Source organism: Canis lupus, chromosome 16 (genome assembly GCF_011100685.1).
Source record: "Canis lupus familiaris isolate Mischka breed German Shepherd chromosome 16, alternate assembly UU_Cfam_GSD_1.0, whole genome shotgun sequence".
NCBI lineage: Eukaryota > Metazoa > Chordata > Mammalia > Carnivora > Canidae > Canis > Canis lupus.
Genome location: NC_049237.1, coordinates 8,806,689 through 8,820,928, shown reverse-complemented (window position 1 = coordinate 8,820,928; position 14,240 = coordinate 8,806,689). Strand labels below are relative to the sequence as shown.

General features: G+C 49.7%; 1 protein-coding gene across 3 annotated transcripts in view; it reads left to right on the top strand.

Annotated features, from left to right (window-relative positions):
- The first annotated feature begins 4,750 nt into the window (after window positions 1-4,750).
- The window catches only part of TBXAS1 (thromboxane A synthase 1), a 161,786-nt gene continuing 152,296 nt past the window's right edge, over window positions 4,751-14,240 (top strand). Inside the window, exons 1-2 of one of the 3 annotated variants that reach the window (XM_038559412.1) lie at window positions 4,751-4,883; window positions 13,450-13,618. In XM_038559412.1, coding sequence (XP_038415340.1) covers window positions 13,530-13,618 — 89 coding nt within the window. In that variant the 5' untranslated portion in view covers window positions 4,751-4,883; window positions 13,450-13,529. Of the gene's footprint in view, window positions 4,884-13,367; window positions 13,619-14,240 lie in introns of those variants that run through there. The other 2 variants (XM_038559413.1, XM_038559411.1) reach the window with 2 other exon arrangements.

Sequence of the window (14,240 nt, the reverse complement as noted above, 5' to 3'; positions counted from 1 at the left end):
TTTGATGCTGCCTTCCTCCAGGACCACCTTTGCTCCCTGTCTCTCCTGGATGAAGCACCATGACGTTGGAATAGTGTCAACCCTTCCCTAAACAGAAAGAAAGAGCCTCTGACTCCATATCTCTAGCTAGAGTGTGAAGAGCAGCCTTCCCTTTGACCCTCACCTCACTTGTGCATCGACTCAGAGCCCAGGCGATTGTCCTGTTCTTCATGAAGGTCGAAGTTCTAGGGCCCATGGTTCTAACCCTCACCTTCTCACCCAGGTTTGTTGGGAGATTAGTAGTGTGGTGGATTTCAAATCCAGAAACCTGGAGTCGGGACTGCTCTCAATGCAATGGCAGGTATATAATTGTTGGGCCAGGAGTTGAGCAACCTGAGGGCTGATCTTGTCTTTCCCAAGATTCACGGAACCTGGCTGAGACTGAGTATAGCTGCTTGGTCAAGTGGGCACTCTCCAACCCTGTCTAAATCACAGGGTCACTAGCTGATGAAAGGGCAGATGTGGGAGTGACTGTACGGGAGAGGCAACAGCCTTGGGGAAATCCGAGGCACGTTCTGAAGCTCTGCAGCAAGAGAAGGGCTACGTCACAGAGAATTGAGCTCCCAAGAATAGGAGGAAATCAAGCAGAGGCCAGTCAACTAGGTGCCCAGGATGCTATGAAGGTGGAAGACTGGACTCGGTGCCTGTAGTCTTTCATTGGTTTCCCAAGATGGTGATTTTTGGCACTGATCTAGAGTCCTCACCGGACTCTGCATCCTGTGGTTGAGGCTCAAGTCTGGTGTCCTGGGTCACCGAGTGGCAAGCTCCCCGAGCATAGGGTACTTCTCTTATCCTTCCTCCTCTCCTGGCCCCTGTTCTGAGTTCCTCACCTAGAGGATGTTCCAGGGTGTACTCTAAAAGGGTGATAGTGTGCTGGCTTCTCTGAACTCGGTTGTGAGCCTAGGTCTTGTCTCAAACCCAAAGTGGCTTGACCAAGTTACAGAACTCGCTGGGAGAAGGGGGGGAGGGGGAGTGTCTACATGACAGTGACAATGAATGTGATCTGAATCTCAGTTTTACCATCCAGGCGTTCTGATGTGAGAGGATACAAATTTAGGGCAGACATTCCAGGCCTGTGAGGGTGGCAAAGGGAGCAGGACCGATGGAAAGATGGGACAGACGCGAGAGAGCCGGCCGGCCAGCCAGATTGGGAGGGTGTTCCACAAAGATGCCCGTGGTACAGGAGCCCCAGGTAGCAATCAGGCCTTAACTTGGCAATTTCCCTCGTAGAAAAATAGTGGTCACTTCCATGAGGGGGTTGCCTCCTTGGAGATGTATTCGTGGCTCATTTGACAAAGCAAAAGCAGAGACTAACACACCCCAACCTGATTCTGTCGGTAAACATCACCCAACTGTTTTCTTATTAATTTACCTTGGCAATACCTCTCCATTATGTAATTATGTGGGATTTCAGACCCATATTTACTTCTATCCCCCACACACCTTATGTTACCTCTCCTTTCTACTAACGTATTGAGAAAAAGGACACACTTTTTTTAGTCTCTGCAGAACCTCGAATGATTTAATTGGCAAGTGAGACGGATATCTACTCCAAGGCACTGGGTGGCTGGACAGCACAGGGGTGAGACCAGGGTTGGGGTAGGATGAGCTCACAGCAGAGAAGGGAGGCAGGGGGATGGATGGCTCCTGTTCGGCAGGTAAGCAGTAAGCAGGCACGTCCTGCCCACGGGAGATGTAGGATAGATATTTCTGGAATGTCTAGAAGATATCTAGAAGAGCTAGAAGCAAAGTGGCAAGTGCTTAGCGTGAGAGAACCAAGTTTGAGAAAGTTCATGTTGCTTCTTAGGGAGGACTGGACGATGCTGGCCAGTCTGGTACTCCTGTCAGGGAAAGAGGGGACATTGAATCCTCTCCTGGGGGATAGAGGGGAGTGTTAGAGACAAAATGGGGGCAATTCGCAAATAGAAACCCAGCAGTTTGCTGATACGCTGCGGCTCAAATCAGCGGCCTCCTCAGACCTGAGCTGTCTGCAGGGGTGCTGTCTTTGAACCTACCGTGTAGGTGGAGGGAAGGCGTCCAGATGTTTCTTCTACCTGGATCCTGATTCATGTGGTTTGGGTAGGGCTCTGAGAGTGGTCCTGGAACCAGCAGCATCAGCATCACCAGGCAATTTGGTAGAAATGCCAGTTCTCGGGCCCGGGCCTAGATTTACGGACTCAGACACCTGCAGCCTGTGTTTTAGCAAGCCCTCCCTGTGCGTCTGACACCCGCTTTTAAAGTTCGAGAACCATGACATTGAGGATGTATGAAACTCGGGATGCTCTTCCTCTTAAAAGGAGGCCACCTTCCATTGTCCCCGTTTCACTTGGAAACCCCATCCCATCCCTGTCTCCTGCATCCAGGCTTGGAACCTGGGGTCCCACCCGCCGGGGAGCAGGGCGGGCATGGACTCCCTGACTCCGGGGCCCTATTCCCCTAGGAGCTCTGCAGACCAGACGGTTCACCGGCAGGTGAAAGTCGAGTGTCCTGGGGAAGTCAGGCCTTTTTCTAATTTGCACAAAGCCAGGGTTTGGCCCAATAGTGGGGCTCCTTGCTAGGCTCTTGTCTCCCCCTCTCCTTCCCAACCAGTCATTCAATCCTGCAGAACCTACCTGGATCCACCCAGGGCCCACCATCCCTGACACTTCCAGGCTGTCTGGTGCCTCAGCCCTACACCTTAGGTGGCTACAGTGACCCCCTACCTGCACCCCGTGGGTCTCCCTTGCTTGCCCCTCCCCCTGCCCCATCATCAGTCCTCCTCAACTCCACTTGGCACACATCCCTCCCTCTGCATTCCACTCCCCTTTCACTCATGCTCACGGCCTGCCTACACACACATGTGTGCATGGCACAAGAATCTTTGCCGGCTACTCCGTTGTGCGTGGGGTGGAGTCCACCTTCCTCAGCTGGTATCCAGAGACCTCCTCCCGCTGGCCCTGCCCTGCCTCCAGCCTTATCTCTCACGAGCCCTCATAAACCCTCCTCTCCAGCCAAACTGGTCTACAGGCAAAACCCTGATAAGATAAGCAGGTAAAATTAGAGCCAGTGAACCCGGAATGGGTACAGACAGCCACAAGGGTGTCAGGCTGGGACAGCTTCGGAGACCTCACCCGCTCAGGACTCTGAATGGATCGTCTAGAGTCTTCAGTTAAATAATACCATGAGATCACGGGGAGAGGGGTCCTAAGGACTCACTGACTCCTTGGTGCTTTCTCTGTACCTCTTCCTTTCATTATGGCATTCCGTTTGTTACATCTCTGGTAGGAGGGCTAGCTTGAGCAATGCTTTGGTGGTTATTTCAATTAACTGATACATTTTATAGTAAAATAACCAAGTGTTTGGATTATGGGAACAGACCTCAATTTCTTTCAGGGGTTCTATGAGCAGTTACCCTCATAACCCAAAGAGTACTATTGCCATCTGGTGGCTGCTACCTGAAGCACAGGCATTCATTCCTTCACAAGAGCATTTCATGAACACCTACTGAGTGACAGGCGGGCTTTCTCCTTGCCACTGGGGCTGCACTCTTGAATCAGATACACACACCCTCTGTTCTCAGAAGACTTACATCTAGGGTACAGATAGATAGGCAACTAGTCAGGCAACTTCAGTGGAGAAAACCTGGGGTGTTATGGCAGGACACAAAATTGCCAATCATCATCATGGGTAGTCTGGAGGGCTTCCTTGAGGAAGTGACATCTGAGTTTTGAAAATACACAGGAGGATTCTGGCCTGTTGGTGGGGGGTGGGTGAGGATACAGAATGGCACGAAGCCTTTCAAAACTCAGATGGGCACAGGGAAAAGGCAGGCTGGGACCTCACTCAGTAGTACATGGACCAGTGCAGACGGGGAGGGAGCTAGGCCTCGTTAAGACAGGGCTTGAAACAACATCCAAGGTACAAAGTCGACTTCTTCTGCAGGCAGAGCAAATATTTCTTATTCACATAGTCCATTGGGGTGCAGGGAACTGATTCAAGTAGCACCACATTCTAAGAGGATCTAGTTAGGTGGATTAGTCTAGTCTAGTTGGGCCTGGATGAGCACCACACAGGGAGGCTCCAATGGCCTCACAAAGCTATGGGCAAGCTCCCAGCTGTGACTTCAGAACAGAACCCCAGCTAGCAGGAGCACCATGGGAAATAGACTCAGCAGAGAGAGCCAGAACATAGTCGGAGGGCAGCACCCTGTCATCTTGCAGGCTGGTTGCTCTTTTTTTTTTTTAATATTATTTATTTATTTATTCACGAGAGACACACAGAGAGAGAGGCAGAGAGAGAAGCAGGCTCCATGCAGGGAGCCGGACATGGGACTCGATCCCGGGTCTCCAGGATCACGCCCTGGGCTGAAGGTAGTGCTAAACTGCTGAGCCACCGGGGCTGCCCTGGTTGCTCTTTATCCTTGATCCTGAACTGATTGGGCTTTGGCTTTTTTGGGGGGACCTCAATGGAATCACCTTCCACCTTGTTCTAGCAGCCGGCTTCCTAGGCAGGAATCATTGGCTGAGAACATACTCAAGATGGGAACTACCTGTGGCAGGAATGCTAGGTGTTCACCAAGCTGTTTTTCTTTTTCTCCTGGGCCCACTCCATTTCCAGCCTCCTCTGCAGGTAGGCGTGGCCGTGTCTGAATTCTGGCCAACGACGTCAGGATGGGCATGTTTATGCCACTCCCAGGCCTGACCTATTAAAAACCTTCCTCACACCTTTTCTTTTTCCTTTTCCCCTTCACCAGCTGGTTGCAGGATGATCGAGCAGAGGCATCTGTGGTAGTGGATGGTGGAGCCTGTGTCCCCAGATCACCGCGTGGAAGGCTGCCTACTGCACACCCACATTTGGACTGTTGGGTGAGTGAGAACGAAAATTCTGTAGTTAAACCCTTGGGATGTGGAGGCTTCTAGTTACGTACCTATTCTATCCATCTTCTTTCCAACCCCGCCTCACCACGACTCAGTTCTCATTTCTGTTGGCCGTTCTGGGGCCTGGGGTCCTGCTACCCACTCATGTATGTATTTCCTTGAAAGCTCTGCTGCCAAAACTTCCAATTATCTTCTGCTTTGGGATCTGCATTATTAGGCCCCATGCATATGTCACCATGCCCTCTTTCCCCTGCGTGGGGACTTCATGGTGCTGACTTGCTGGGGGTACCAGTCCCGTCTGCTGTCAGACGTTGGATTCTGAATTTCTGCATTCTGGCCATGCAATGACCAGAATTTCTGCGTTCTGCAGTCTGTCGCTGCAATGCCTGCCCCAGCTCCAGTGATTCGAGGTGAAAAATGGCTGATCCGGGCTCTCACTTGCCTGAAAGCTCCAAGACTTGCCTTAAGGCAGCCGAACCATCTGCTGACTCTCCATGTTCACAGACAGAGCTCTCTGTAATCATCAACATGTAGCCACATTCAGCCACGCCGAGCGCCAGGAGAGATTCAGTGATAATTTAGAAAGTGCTAACATCTGACAAGCTGAGATCATGGGTGACATAAATTGATAGAGACGCTGAGATGTGAAGGACATAGGGTGGGTCGTGTCTGATTAGCAATATCAAGAGCTGCCTGCACTCAAGGGCATCTCCCACCTCCCGATGACACGCGCAGTCAAGGTCTGAACGGTAGCTTGGCTCTGGGGCCCCTGCTGTGTGGCTGGGGCACCTGGCGACATGTGGATGTTAGACTGCTATCTGATGAGCTCCACACTCATTTTCATAGTGAAAGCAGATGGGATAGAGTTGGCCTAAATTGCATTATGTCACTTCCCTGCACGAAGCCTTTCCTTCGATGGCGTCCCGCTCCTTTTGGAAGGAAACAGTACATGTTTCACAGGGCCCAGCAGATTTTAGGTGTTCTGACCGCTGGCTGTTCTCCTACATCGCCCAGCCTCACATTTCCCCTTGCTCCATGCCTCCCAGTCATGCTGGTCTTTATGCTCTGGTTAGGGTGCTGGGCATCTCACATAAGCTCAACAAAGAAACATTGATGGATGAACGAGAGGCACAGAAGCCCCTAGAAGACTACTGCGGCCTAATGAGAGATGGTGATCATGAAAGAGCTGGGATCTGGGCAGCTCCTTCTCTAGATACAAGCTCTGTGAGATGGGACACCTAGCTTGTTTCCCGCACCAGTGAGTTCCCATTGCCTAATACTGGCTAGATGCTGGCATGTTCATTAAGCCAGTGGGAAAAAAAAAAGCCAGTGGAATGAATGTAGGAATGAACAGATGGGGCGCCTGGATGGCTCAGTTGGTTAAGTGACTGACTCTTGATTTCAGCTCAGGTCATAATCTTGGGTTCATGGGATCGAGCCCTGCCTCGGACTCTGTACTCAGCGAGGAGTCTGCTTGAGGACTCTCTCCCTCTCCCTCTGCCCCTCCCAACTCTCTGTCTCTCTCTCTCAAATAAGTAAGAATGGCTAAAGGGAGTAGTGACCAGAATGAGAGGGACTTCACAGGTGGAAACAACAGGGCTTGGTGATTAACTGGATATAGGGGTGGGGAGCTGGGAGAGAAGGAAGAGTCGAGGGTGAGCCCCAGTTTCTGACTTGGGGGGGGAGGCATGATTCACTGGCATGGGGAACACGGGATGAGGGTGAAGCATTTAATGGAGGAAGGGGGCTGTGACAATGAGTGTGGCTTTAGACATTTCAAGTCTGTTAGCATCTGCGGGGTATCTGTGAGAAGAGGACCAGTGGGCAGCTGGCTATACATCTGAACCTCAGGATAGAGAACTGGGCCGGAGAGAACAGGTTTGGGAGTGATTGGCTCATGCTAATAAAAGCTGTGCGGGTACATGAGATCGCAGTGGGCCGGGCGGTGCGGGTGCACAATGATGTATAAAATATGTTCCCTGCCCTCACGACCAACACAAAGTCAAGATGTGACATAGACCTTAAAACTGTTCACAAACCCATCCATGTCTCCATAGCAACCTTGAAGAGAGGAGCGAGTTCTGTCCTCCCCGCGGGAGGGGAAACACACAGATGGCCACTGTCCCCACGCGGCTCCCGAGAGGGGGTGTTTGCACCTCACCTGGGACCCCCAGTAGCGGCACCTGCAAATTCTCCTCCAGCCAGGGCAAACGTGTGTCTCCTCCCACCTCTCAGCCGTGGGGCCACAGAATGACCGAGGAGGCTGACTCAGCTCCCTCTAAGCCTCCGTCTCCCTGGTTCTGGGTCTCTGCACCCCCTGCTGCACCACAGCCATCCTGGGGGCGGCGGGGGGCAGTAGAAGGACCCGCGTGCCAAATCCAGAGATGCCTCGGTAACCACCGCACTTGACCTTTCTGCGGCATTCACACCCTGGGCCGTTTCCTGCTCCCTACAACCGTTCTCCTGTGGCTTTGGTGCAAACATCCCCGACCGCATGTGCACGTGCTGGCTGGGCTCCGGAGCTCTGCTCAAGCGGCCACACGGGCACCTTGTTTCCCCACAACCGCCTTGCGAAGTGCGCACCATTATCCCCACCTCACCAGGACAACCCAGGGCTCAGAAGGGCTGCAGAGCTTTCCCACCGAGAGAGCTAAAGAACCCAGATCGCTTGAGAACAGAAAGCCACATCCTCATGCACTAACGGAGGGGTCCCTCTGCGGGGTTTCCCAGACCGGTCCTCCTCAATTTCTTTGAAAGCCCCATCTGGCACCCCATCATCCCCCAGCCCCTTGCCCACCTTCTCCCCAAAGCTGCTATTCATGGCATTCCTTCCATTGCCCGCTTTTGAACACTCCACCTCTTCTCTGTGGCCAATTTATTCTTATGGCATCACCCCACCTGTCGGCAAATGGCTCTCGAAACGAAAACGACTTCCCTGCTTCAGATTTCTCTCCTGACCTGGCCGCCTCCCAAGCACCTTTACCTGTGTGGCCCCCCCGGGGCTCAGCTTGCTCACCACGGAAGCCACGCGAATTCCCCTCTACCCAGTCCTCCTGCCAAGTCCTTCCTGTGGTGCATGGCACACATGGGCTCAATCAATGGAGCCAGAAATTGGGGGTGCTCTCCTCAACAACCCCTTCTTCTCCCCCCCCCATGCTCCATCGGTGACCCAATACTGTTGATTTTGCCTTCCCGGTAATCCCCAAATGTGGTCTCCTCTTCCCCATTTCCAGCCCTACAGCTTTATCTCGTACCTAGAGGGCCACGCAGCCTCTTCGCTGGTCTGCCCATCTCAGGTATGACCCAGCCATCTGCCTCCTGAGAGAAACTTCTCAAAGCAAAACTAATCATGTTGCAGCTCAATTTAGGTCCTCCTCTGGCTTCCCACAGATCCTAGAATAACGTGTAAACTTTCTGGCATGGCCCACAATGGTGCGTGACCTGGCCTCTGAGTGTCTGCCCATTCGCCCTATTACTGCCAGCTTCTGAAGCCTTGGAACAAGCCTGAGCTGTGCTCCCCCTGCTAAGCACATCTGTCCCGTTCCCATCTGCTCAGTGAAGTCATCTGTCCAGTCTAAGCTTATGTGTCATGTGTCCCAATTTTTTTCCAATCTCCTCCCTCCTGTTTTTTGCCCCCTCTGTGCCCTGTACATATTTATGTCATGGTACCTATTACACTGAAGCCACTTAGGTATTTAAATATCTGCTTCCCTAACCCAGGAGGTGAGTTCTGGGGGCAAGACCTTGGTCTTTTCCACTGGGCTTCAATTCCCGGTGCCTAGGGCTTAGCAATTGCTCAGCAAATGTTACTTGACTGAAGAAATGGATGAGCCCTCCTAATCTGACCTCACGTTCTCAGAAAGTGGACAGAGGATCTCTAAGATATTGGATGGTGTTGGGGAGGTTGTTGTTTTCCCCTTCCAAAAGGGGCCCTAGTATCTTCTGCAAGGAGATAAAGCAGCTCACAGGCCCACACCATCCCTCCATCTTCCTTAACTATAGCAACACTTTATGGAAACCCAGGGGGTAACCATAAAGATAAATGGTATCGCATCCACAGGCTGGCTTGGTGAACTATGCATTTTTAGATTTAGTGGGGAAAACACTGGGTTTCAAGCCAGAAGACTGGGGCTGAAGCCCGGCCTTCAGAATTTATTAATGTATGATTTTAGTTCTGTTACATCTCTGAGCTCAAGTCATTTCTCTCAGAGCCCACGCATGAAAGGTCCTGCTTACCTACTCCTCAGGGTTGCTCTCGGCTCAGATGAGGTTACATGCAAATGTTCTCTGAACTTCCGTGGTGCTGGCTAAGCCCCATTGTCCTTTCACTCGGGGGCCCTAGTTGGCAGGGAGAATGTGCCCCATGCCTCAAGCCTCCCAGAGACATCAGGCTTTGGGCAGGCCAGCTGGGAGTCTTCAGAGAGAAGGAAGGCACCACTTAGACATCTGCACAGGCAGTTTTTAAACACAGAGAACATGAAGGAAATACCACAGAATTTATGGAGTGAAAGCTTTAAAAAGAAACACAAGACTTAAGTCAAAACAGTTGACTCAACTCTGGGGGAGGTGTCTGCCTGGATGTAGGAGGAAAAAAAGGATGGACTTGGGGTGGGTTGAGACAGAAGGAGAAAAACTGGGGTGTCCCACCAGGTGGGCACTCCACGCACAGCTCGAGGGAGGGAGAATCGAAACTGCTTCTAGGGTGGAAGCACCCACCAACCTTTTTGGAATGCACATCTTTGGGGGCGGCACTACCACTTCTAAGACTTTTGCTTGGGATGTCCTTACCCAAGGCCATGGTGATATGTACAAGGATGTTCACTGCAGCCTCATTTGTGGTTGGAAACAATTCAAATGCCATTCAGTGAAGGACAGGCTAAATGAGTCACAACACATCTGTACAGTGGGATCCTAGGGAGCCGATGACATGTATCTATCTCTAGCTATGATGTAGAAGGGTATGCATGCTACAGTAAGTGAAAAAGACCAGTTGCAGAAAAGCATGGGTATGGCAATCTTGTTTTTTAAAAAACTATGAATATATCTACGTTCGTATATGCATAGAAAAGGATGGAAGGATATACACTAATTTGTTAACAGAGTTCATCTCTGGGAGTTGGAATTATAAAATACTTTTTATACAGTTCTATGAAGTTGATGGTTTTTAGTTTTTAGTTTTATTTTTTATAAAGATTTTATTTATTTATTCATTAGAGACACAGAGAGAGAGGCCGAGACACAGGCAGAGGGAGAAGCAGGCTCCCTGCAGGGAGCTCGATGTGGGACTCAACCCCAGGACCCTGGGATTACGCCCTGAGCCAAAGGCAGATGCTCAACCACTGAGCCACCCAGGTGCCCCAAAGTTGATTGTTTTTAATAGATATACCATTAAAAAGAAAATATTTTGAGAGTAAAGGCCTAATGCTTAATTATGGTGAGCATCATGGCGACAGACTGTCCTTTATCGTGGGAAAACCCCCAAATGTTCCTGCATTGTGTCATAGATTTTTAAAATTAATACATTCCTAATCATGTTACTCTGATAAAAATCCTTCATATCTCTCATATCTGACCCTTCCACTTCATCTTGGTTAATTTACTATCCATACCTCACTGAGTATGAGGCTAGCGTGGAAAGGATGGGATGATCTCTCCGCAGCATTGACAGCTCCTCCAAATCACAAATCACATAGAAAGGACTCCAAACATATTAGTCAAAGGAATGAATGAGTGAACTCAGTCACTTGGGGAGCTGGCAACCCCTCAACAAAGTCAGACATCTCTGAACCGGCTGCTAATGCTCAAAGGTTCTCTGTGAACAGGGCAGGACCTGTGCCAGGTGCATGGGGTGACGTGAGGAGTGTATTCTAGATGAGTCTGAAAAGAAGTTGGGCGACCCAGGTTCTAGAACTAGGCAGCTGTGCGACTTGGTACCAGTCACTTTCCCTTTCTGGGTTCTTTTTTATTCCTTCCTCTGTAAATCAGAGTTGGGTTTGGTCAACATTTCTCAAAGCACGTTCCTAAGAACACTACATCTGGGATGTGTTCATGAATGCTCCTTAACAAGAATTTGTGGTCAAATACAATGCTGCTCTCTGCATGCCACTCTTGGAGCTTCACCATGCACATTGGCCAGTTCAAGTCTTTTTCAGGAAATAAGCTAACTTACTGATGCTTACACCAGCATTTTCTCATATTTATTTCACCTTGGAGTCTTAAAAATAATTTTTTTTTCATGAACATCTCTTTGACTGGCCTTCGTAATATCTGAGGTCCTTCCAACTCTCTGAATCCATGGCCGTGACGACTTGCTTCCTCCACACCCGCTTGCTCTGCTCCCAAGCCCCATCCCATGGCTCCTGTGATTGAAAGCGTCGTATCTCAGATGACTGTTGATGAAGCATAGCTCTGTTTTGTGAGGGGGGGAATACACAGATCCTTTAACATCTCAGCACAGTCCTGATCAAATGCAACAAAGGACATGTGGAATATGAGGAGAGTCATGGACATCCAAAAGGGCTGGGCAGGAGCATGAGACACTTGGGGTGCAGCTGTTGGAGGCACCTCAGTAGGAATGCAAAACAGGGAGGCAGGGCAAATGGCCAGAGAAAAGGGAAGTATTGTGTGGTTTGTATCATATTTGTGGCTGTGGCTCATCTGTTCCTCTGTATATTGATGCCTTCCATATTGGAATATAATCTTTTGATTAGGAGAATGGACTTTGGAGTCATGTGTCCCATGTCTTAGTTTCTTTTATAAAAGGGGGTTAATAGAAAGCTTGGCTTCATCGTGCTGTTTAAAAGGATTGAACGAATTAACACATATGAATGAATGCTCTTCGAATAAGAACTGGCCCATAGTTAGTGCTCCATAAATGGCATTTTTGTTATTAATCATTATTATTTATGTTTTCAGCGAAGATTCCTCTCTGACTTCAAAGCTCCACTCAGATGGCCCCCAGGCATCTCAGACTAAACAGGACCCAAGCCAAACTCTTGATTTTTCCCACCAATACTCCATCTTCCCCACCTCAGTGTCACCTCTATGTATACACCCACAGCTCAAGTCAGGAGCCCAGGAGTCAGACTTGTTTCTTCCTCCCCCTTCCCTCACACATCCAATCCGTCAGGACATTCTGCGGTCTACTCTTAAATATATTTCAAATTCCTCTACTTCTTTCTACGTCCACTCCTGCTCTGTCTGCAGGCTCATCTTAGGATGAATGAAGAGTCTTCTAAGTGGCCTCTCCGCTCTTCCTCTTGCTCCTTCCCACAAGTTCTCCACGTGCAGCCAGAATGCTTTCACCAAACATAAATACAAGTATGTTAAAGCCCTAAGTGGCACATAAAATGGAGCCCACGCTTCTCACTGTGGCTTTGTGCTGTCTAGCCTCTGTTGACAGTCTCCATCTCTTAGGGAAGCGATGTCTCCCCGAGCTGGCCCATCTACTCCAGCAGGACTGCCCTCTTTCCAGTTCCCACACACAGGAATTCCTTCCCACCTTAGACCCTTTATCTGTGTCACCCATTTTTGCCCAGAAGGCTTTGCCCTTGGCCCTTTCCCTGGTGGACTCCTCTCCAGCTGAGAATCGCAGCTTCAAGCTTTTCCTTTCCAGACAGATTTCCCCTGCAACACTCTCTTAGCGGGGTCCCCCCAGCTCTTCCTACTCATACCCTGTGTTCATGACCTTCACAGCACGGCTCTCAACTTGCAATTACTTATTTATTTGTCTCCCTGTTTGTTGTCTATCTCTCTCGAGAGAAATTTTCCCGGAGTCTGGTACTACTTCTGGTTTTCAAACACCGTACACTTAGCACAGAGCCTGGTCCCCCATACATATTGATGAATGGATGAATATCATGGTGACCGAATGACTCACTCTCTGAGACACCCTCCCCATTACTGAAAGTGTAGTACACTGACTAATAAGCGAAAAAATGATTCAGTCTACTTCAGTCAGATAAGCTCAGAGCTAGAACAAAGGACACGTGCATGAGCCTACGGACATGCTTTTAGACATGTGAGAAATCCTGCAACTCATGATGAGAGTGCTGACACAGGGCAAGATCTTTGGTCTATTCCATTGGCCAGTCACCAAGGACCCCCTGGGTCCCAGGAACCAATAAACTTTGTGGGATGGATGTCCTCAGTTCCATCAGCATTTTCCATCAGGCTGATATCTGACCCCAAATTTCTCTGGGACATTCAGGGTCTCTGGATCCCGTGTCTTCAGTGAATTATGAATTAAGTTTTTGAAGAGGAGTCTTTCTTCATAGACGACTCAAGGAAATCTATGGTTGCAACCATTTCACATCTCTCGGCAAACATGGGACCAGTTCTGCTGCTAATTCCCAGGGAAGTTAACATAAATGTTTATTGACAGGGCGGTCCTCAAGAAAATAAAGTTGCTGATTCATTGCCTTACACTGAAACCCTGTGTTTTTTCCCTCCTCTTCCTTCCTCTTTATAAGGAGACGCTCTGACGGAGAGTACATTTTGGGGACCCACTTGATATGATGCGGTCTTGGTTGCCTAGTCCTTCTTCTCTCTGCAGATTGTGGTCCCTGTAACAGCAGGAGGACCAGGTTCCCTCTTTCCTCTGGAGGACCAGTCTTCTAGGGACTCTGGGGAACAATGGAAGTCTTGAGTTTTCTCAAACTGGAAGTGAATGGCCCCATGGTGACAGTGGCCCTCTCCGTGGTCCTCTTGGCCCTCCTGAAATGGTAAGTGCAGCCAGCAGGTTCCCATGACTGTGACACTGTCAGCAACAGCAGCCCTGGAGCCTCACTGGAGCCAGGGCGGGGTATGTGGGAGTGTGTTTTTCTTCTTTTCTAATCTAGAGGGAGTTGAGTATTAACACAGCTTCAGAATTAAAAGCAAACAGCCAGGTTAATCTTTTGCTAAAATGCAATGAGATCGAGGTGTCAGGAAAGGCTGGTGATTCAGTGACGGAGAACGCTACACATAATTAAGTTTGAAAGAGATGGAAAAAGAAACACATTGGAGAGATTTGGGGAGAAGTATTTCCTCGTACATGTCATATCTTCTCACTTCACTTTTCTGAGATCCTCTCCCCGTGGCAGATATACTGCGGCTTCGGCCTCTCGGTTCATGACGTTAAAAACAAAAAGGACATAGGAGCTGTCTGGCATCGTGGGCCACTTTGCAAGAGGCCACTGACAGGGTTTTCTGTAGGTGGAAGGACAAAGTGGTGGAACTAATTTCCTAGTTTTCTGATACTTGATAGAAGGGAATGGTTTCTGACGAATGGAGTGTGTACAGTGCCCACACTGCACTCCCTGAAAAGATCTCAGATTTGAACTGAGGGCAGTTCCCTGTTTCTGG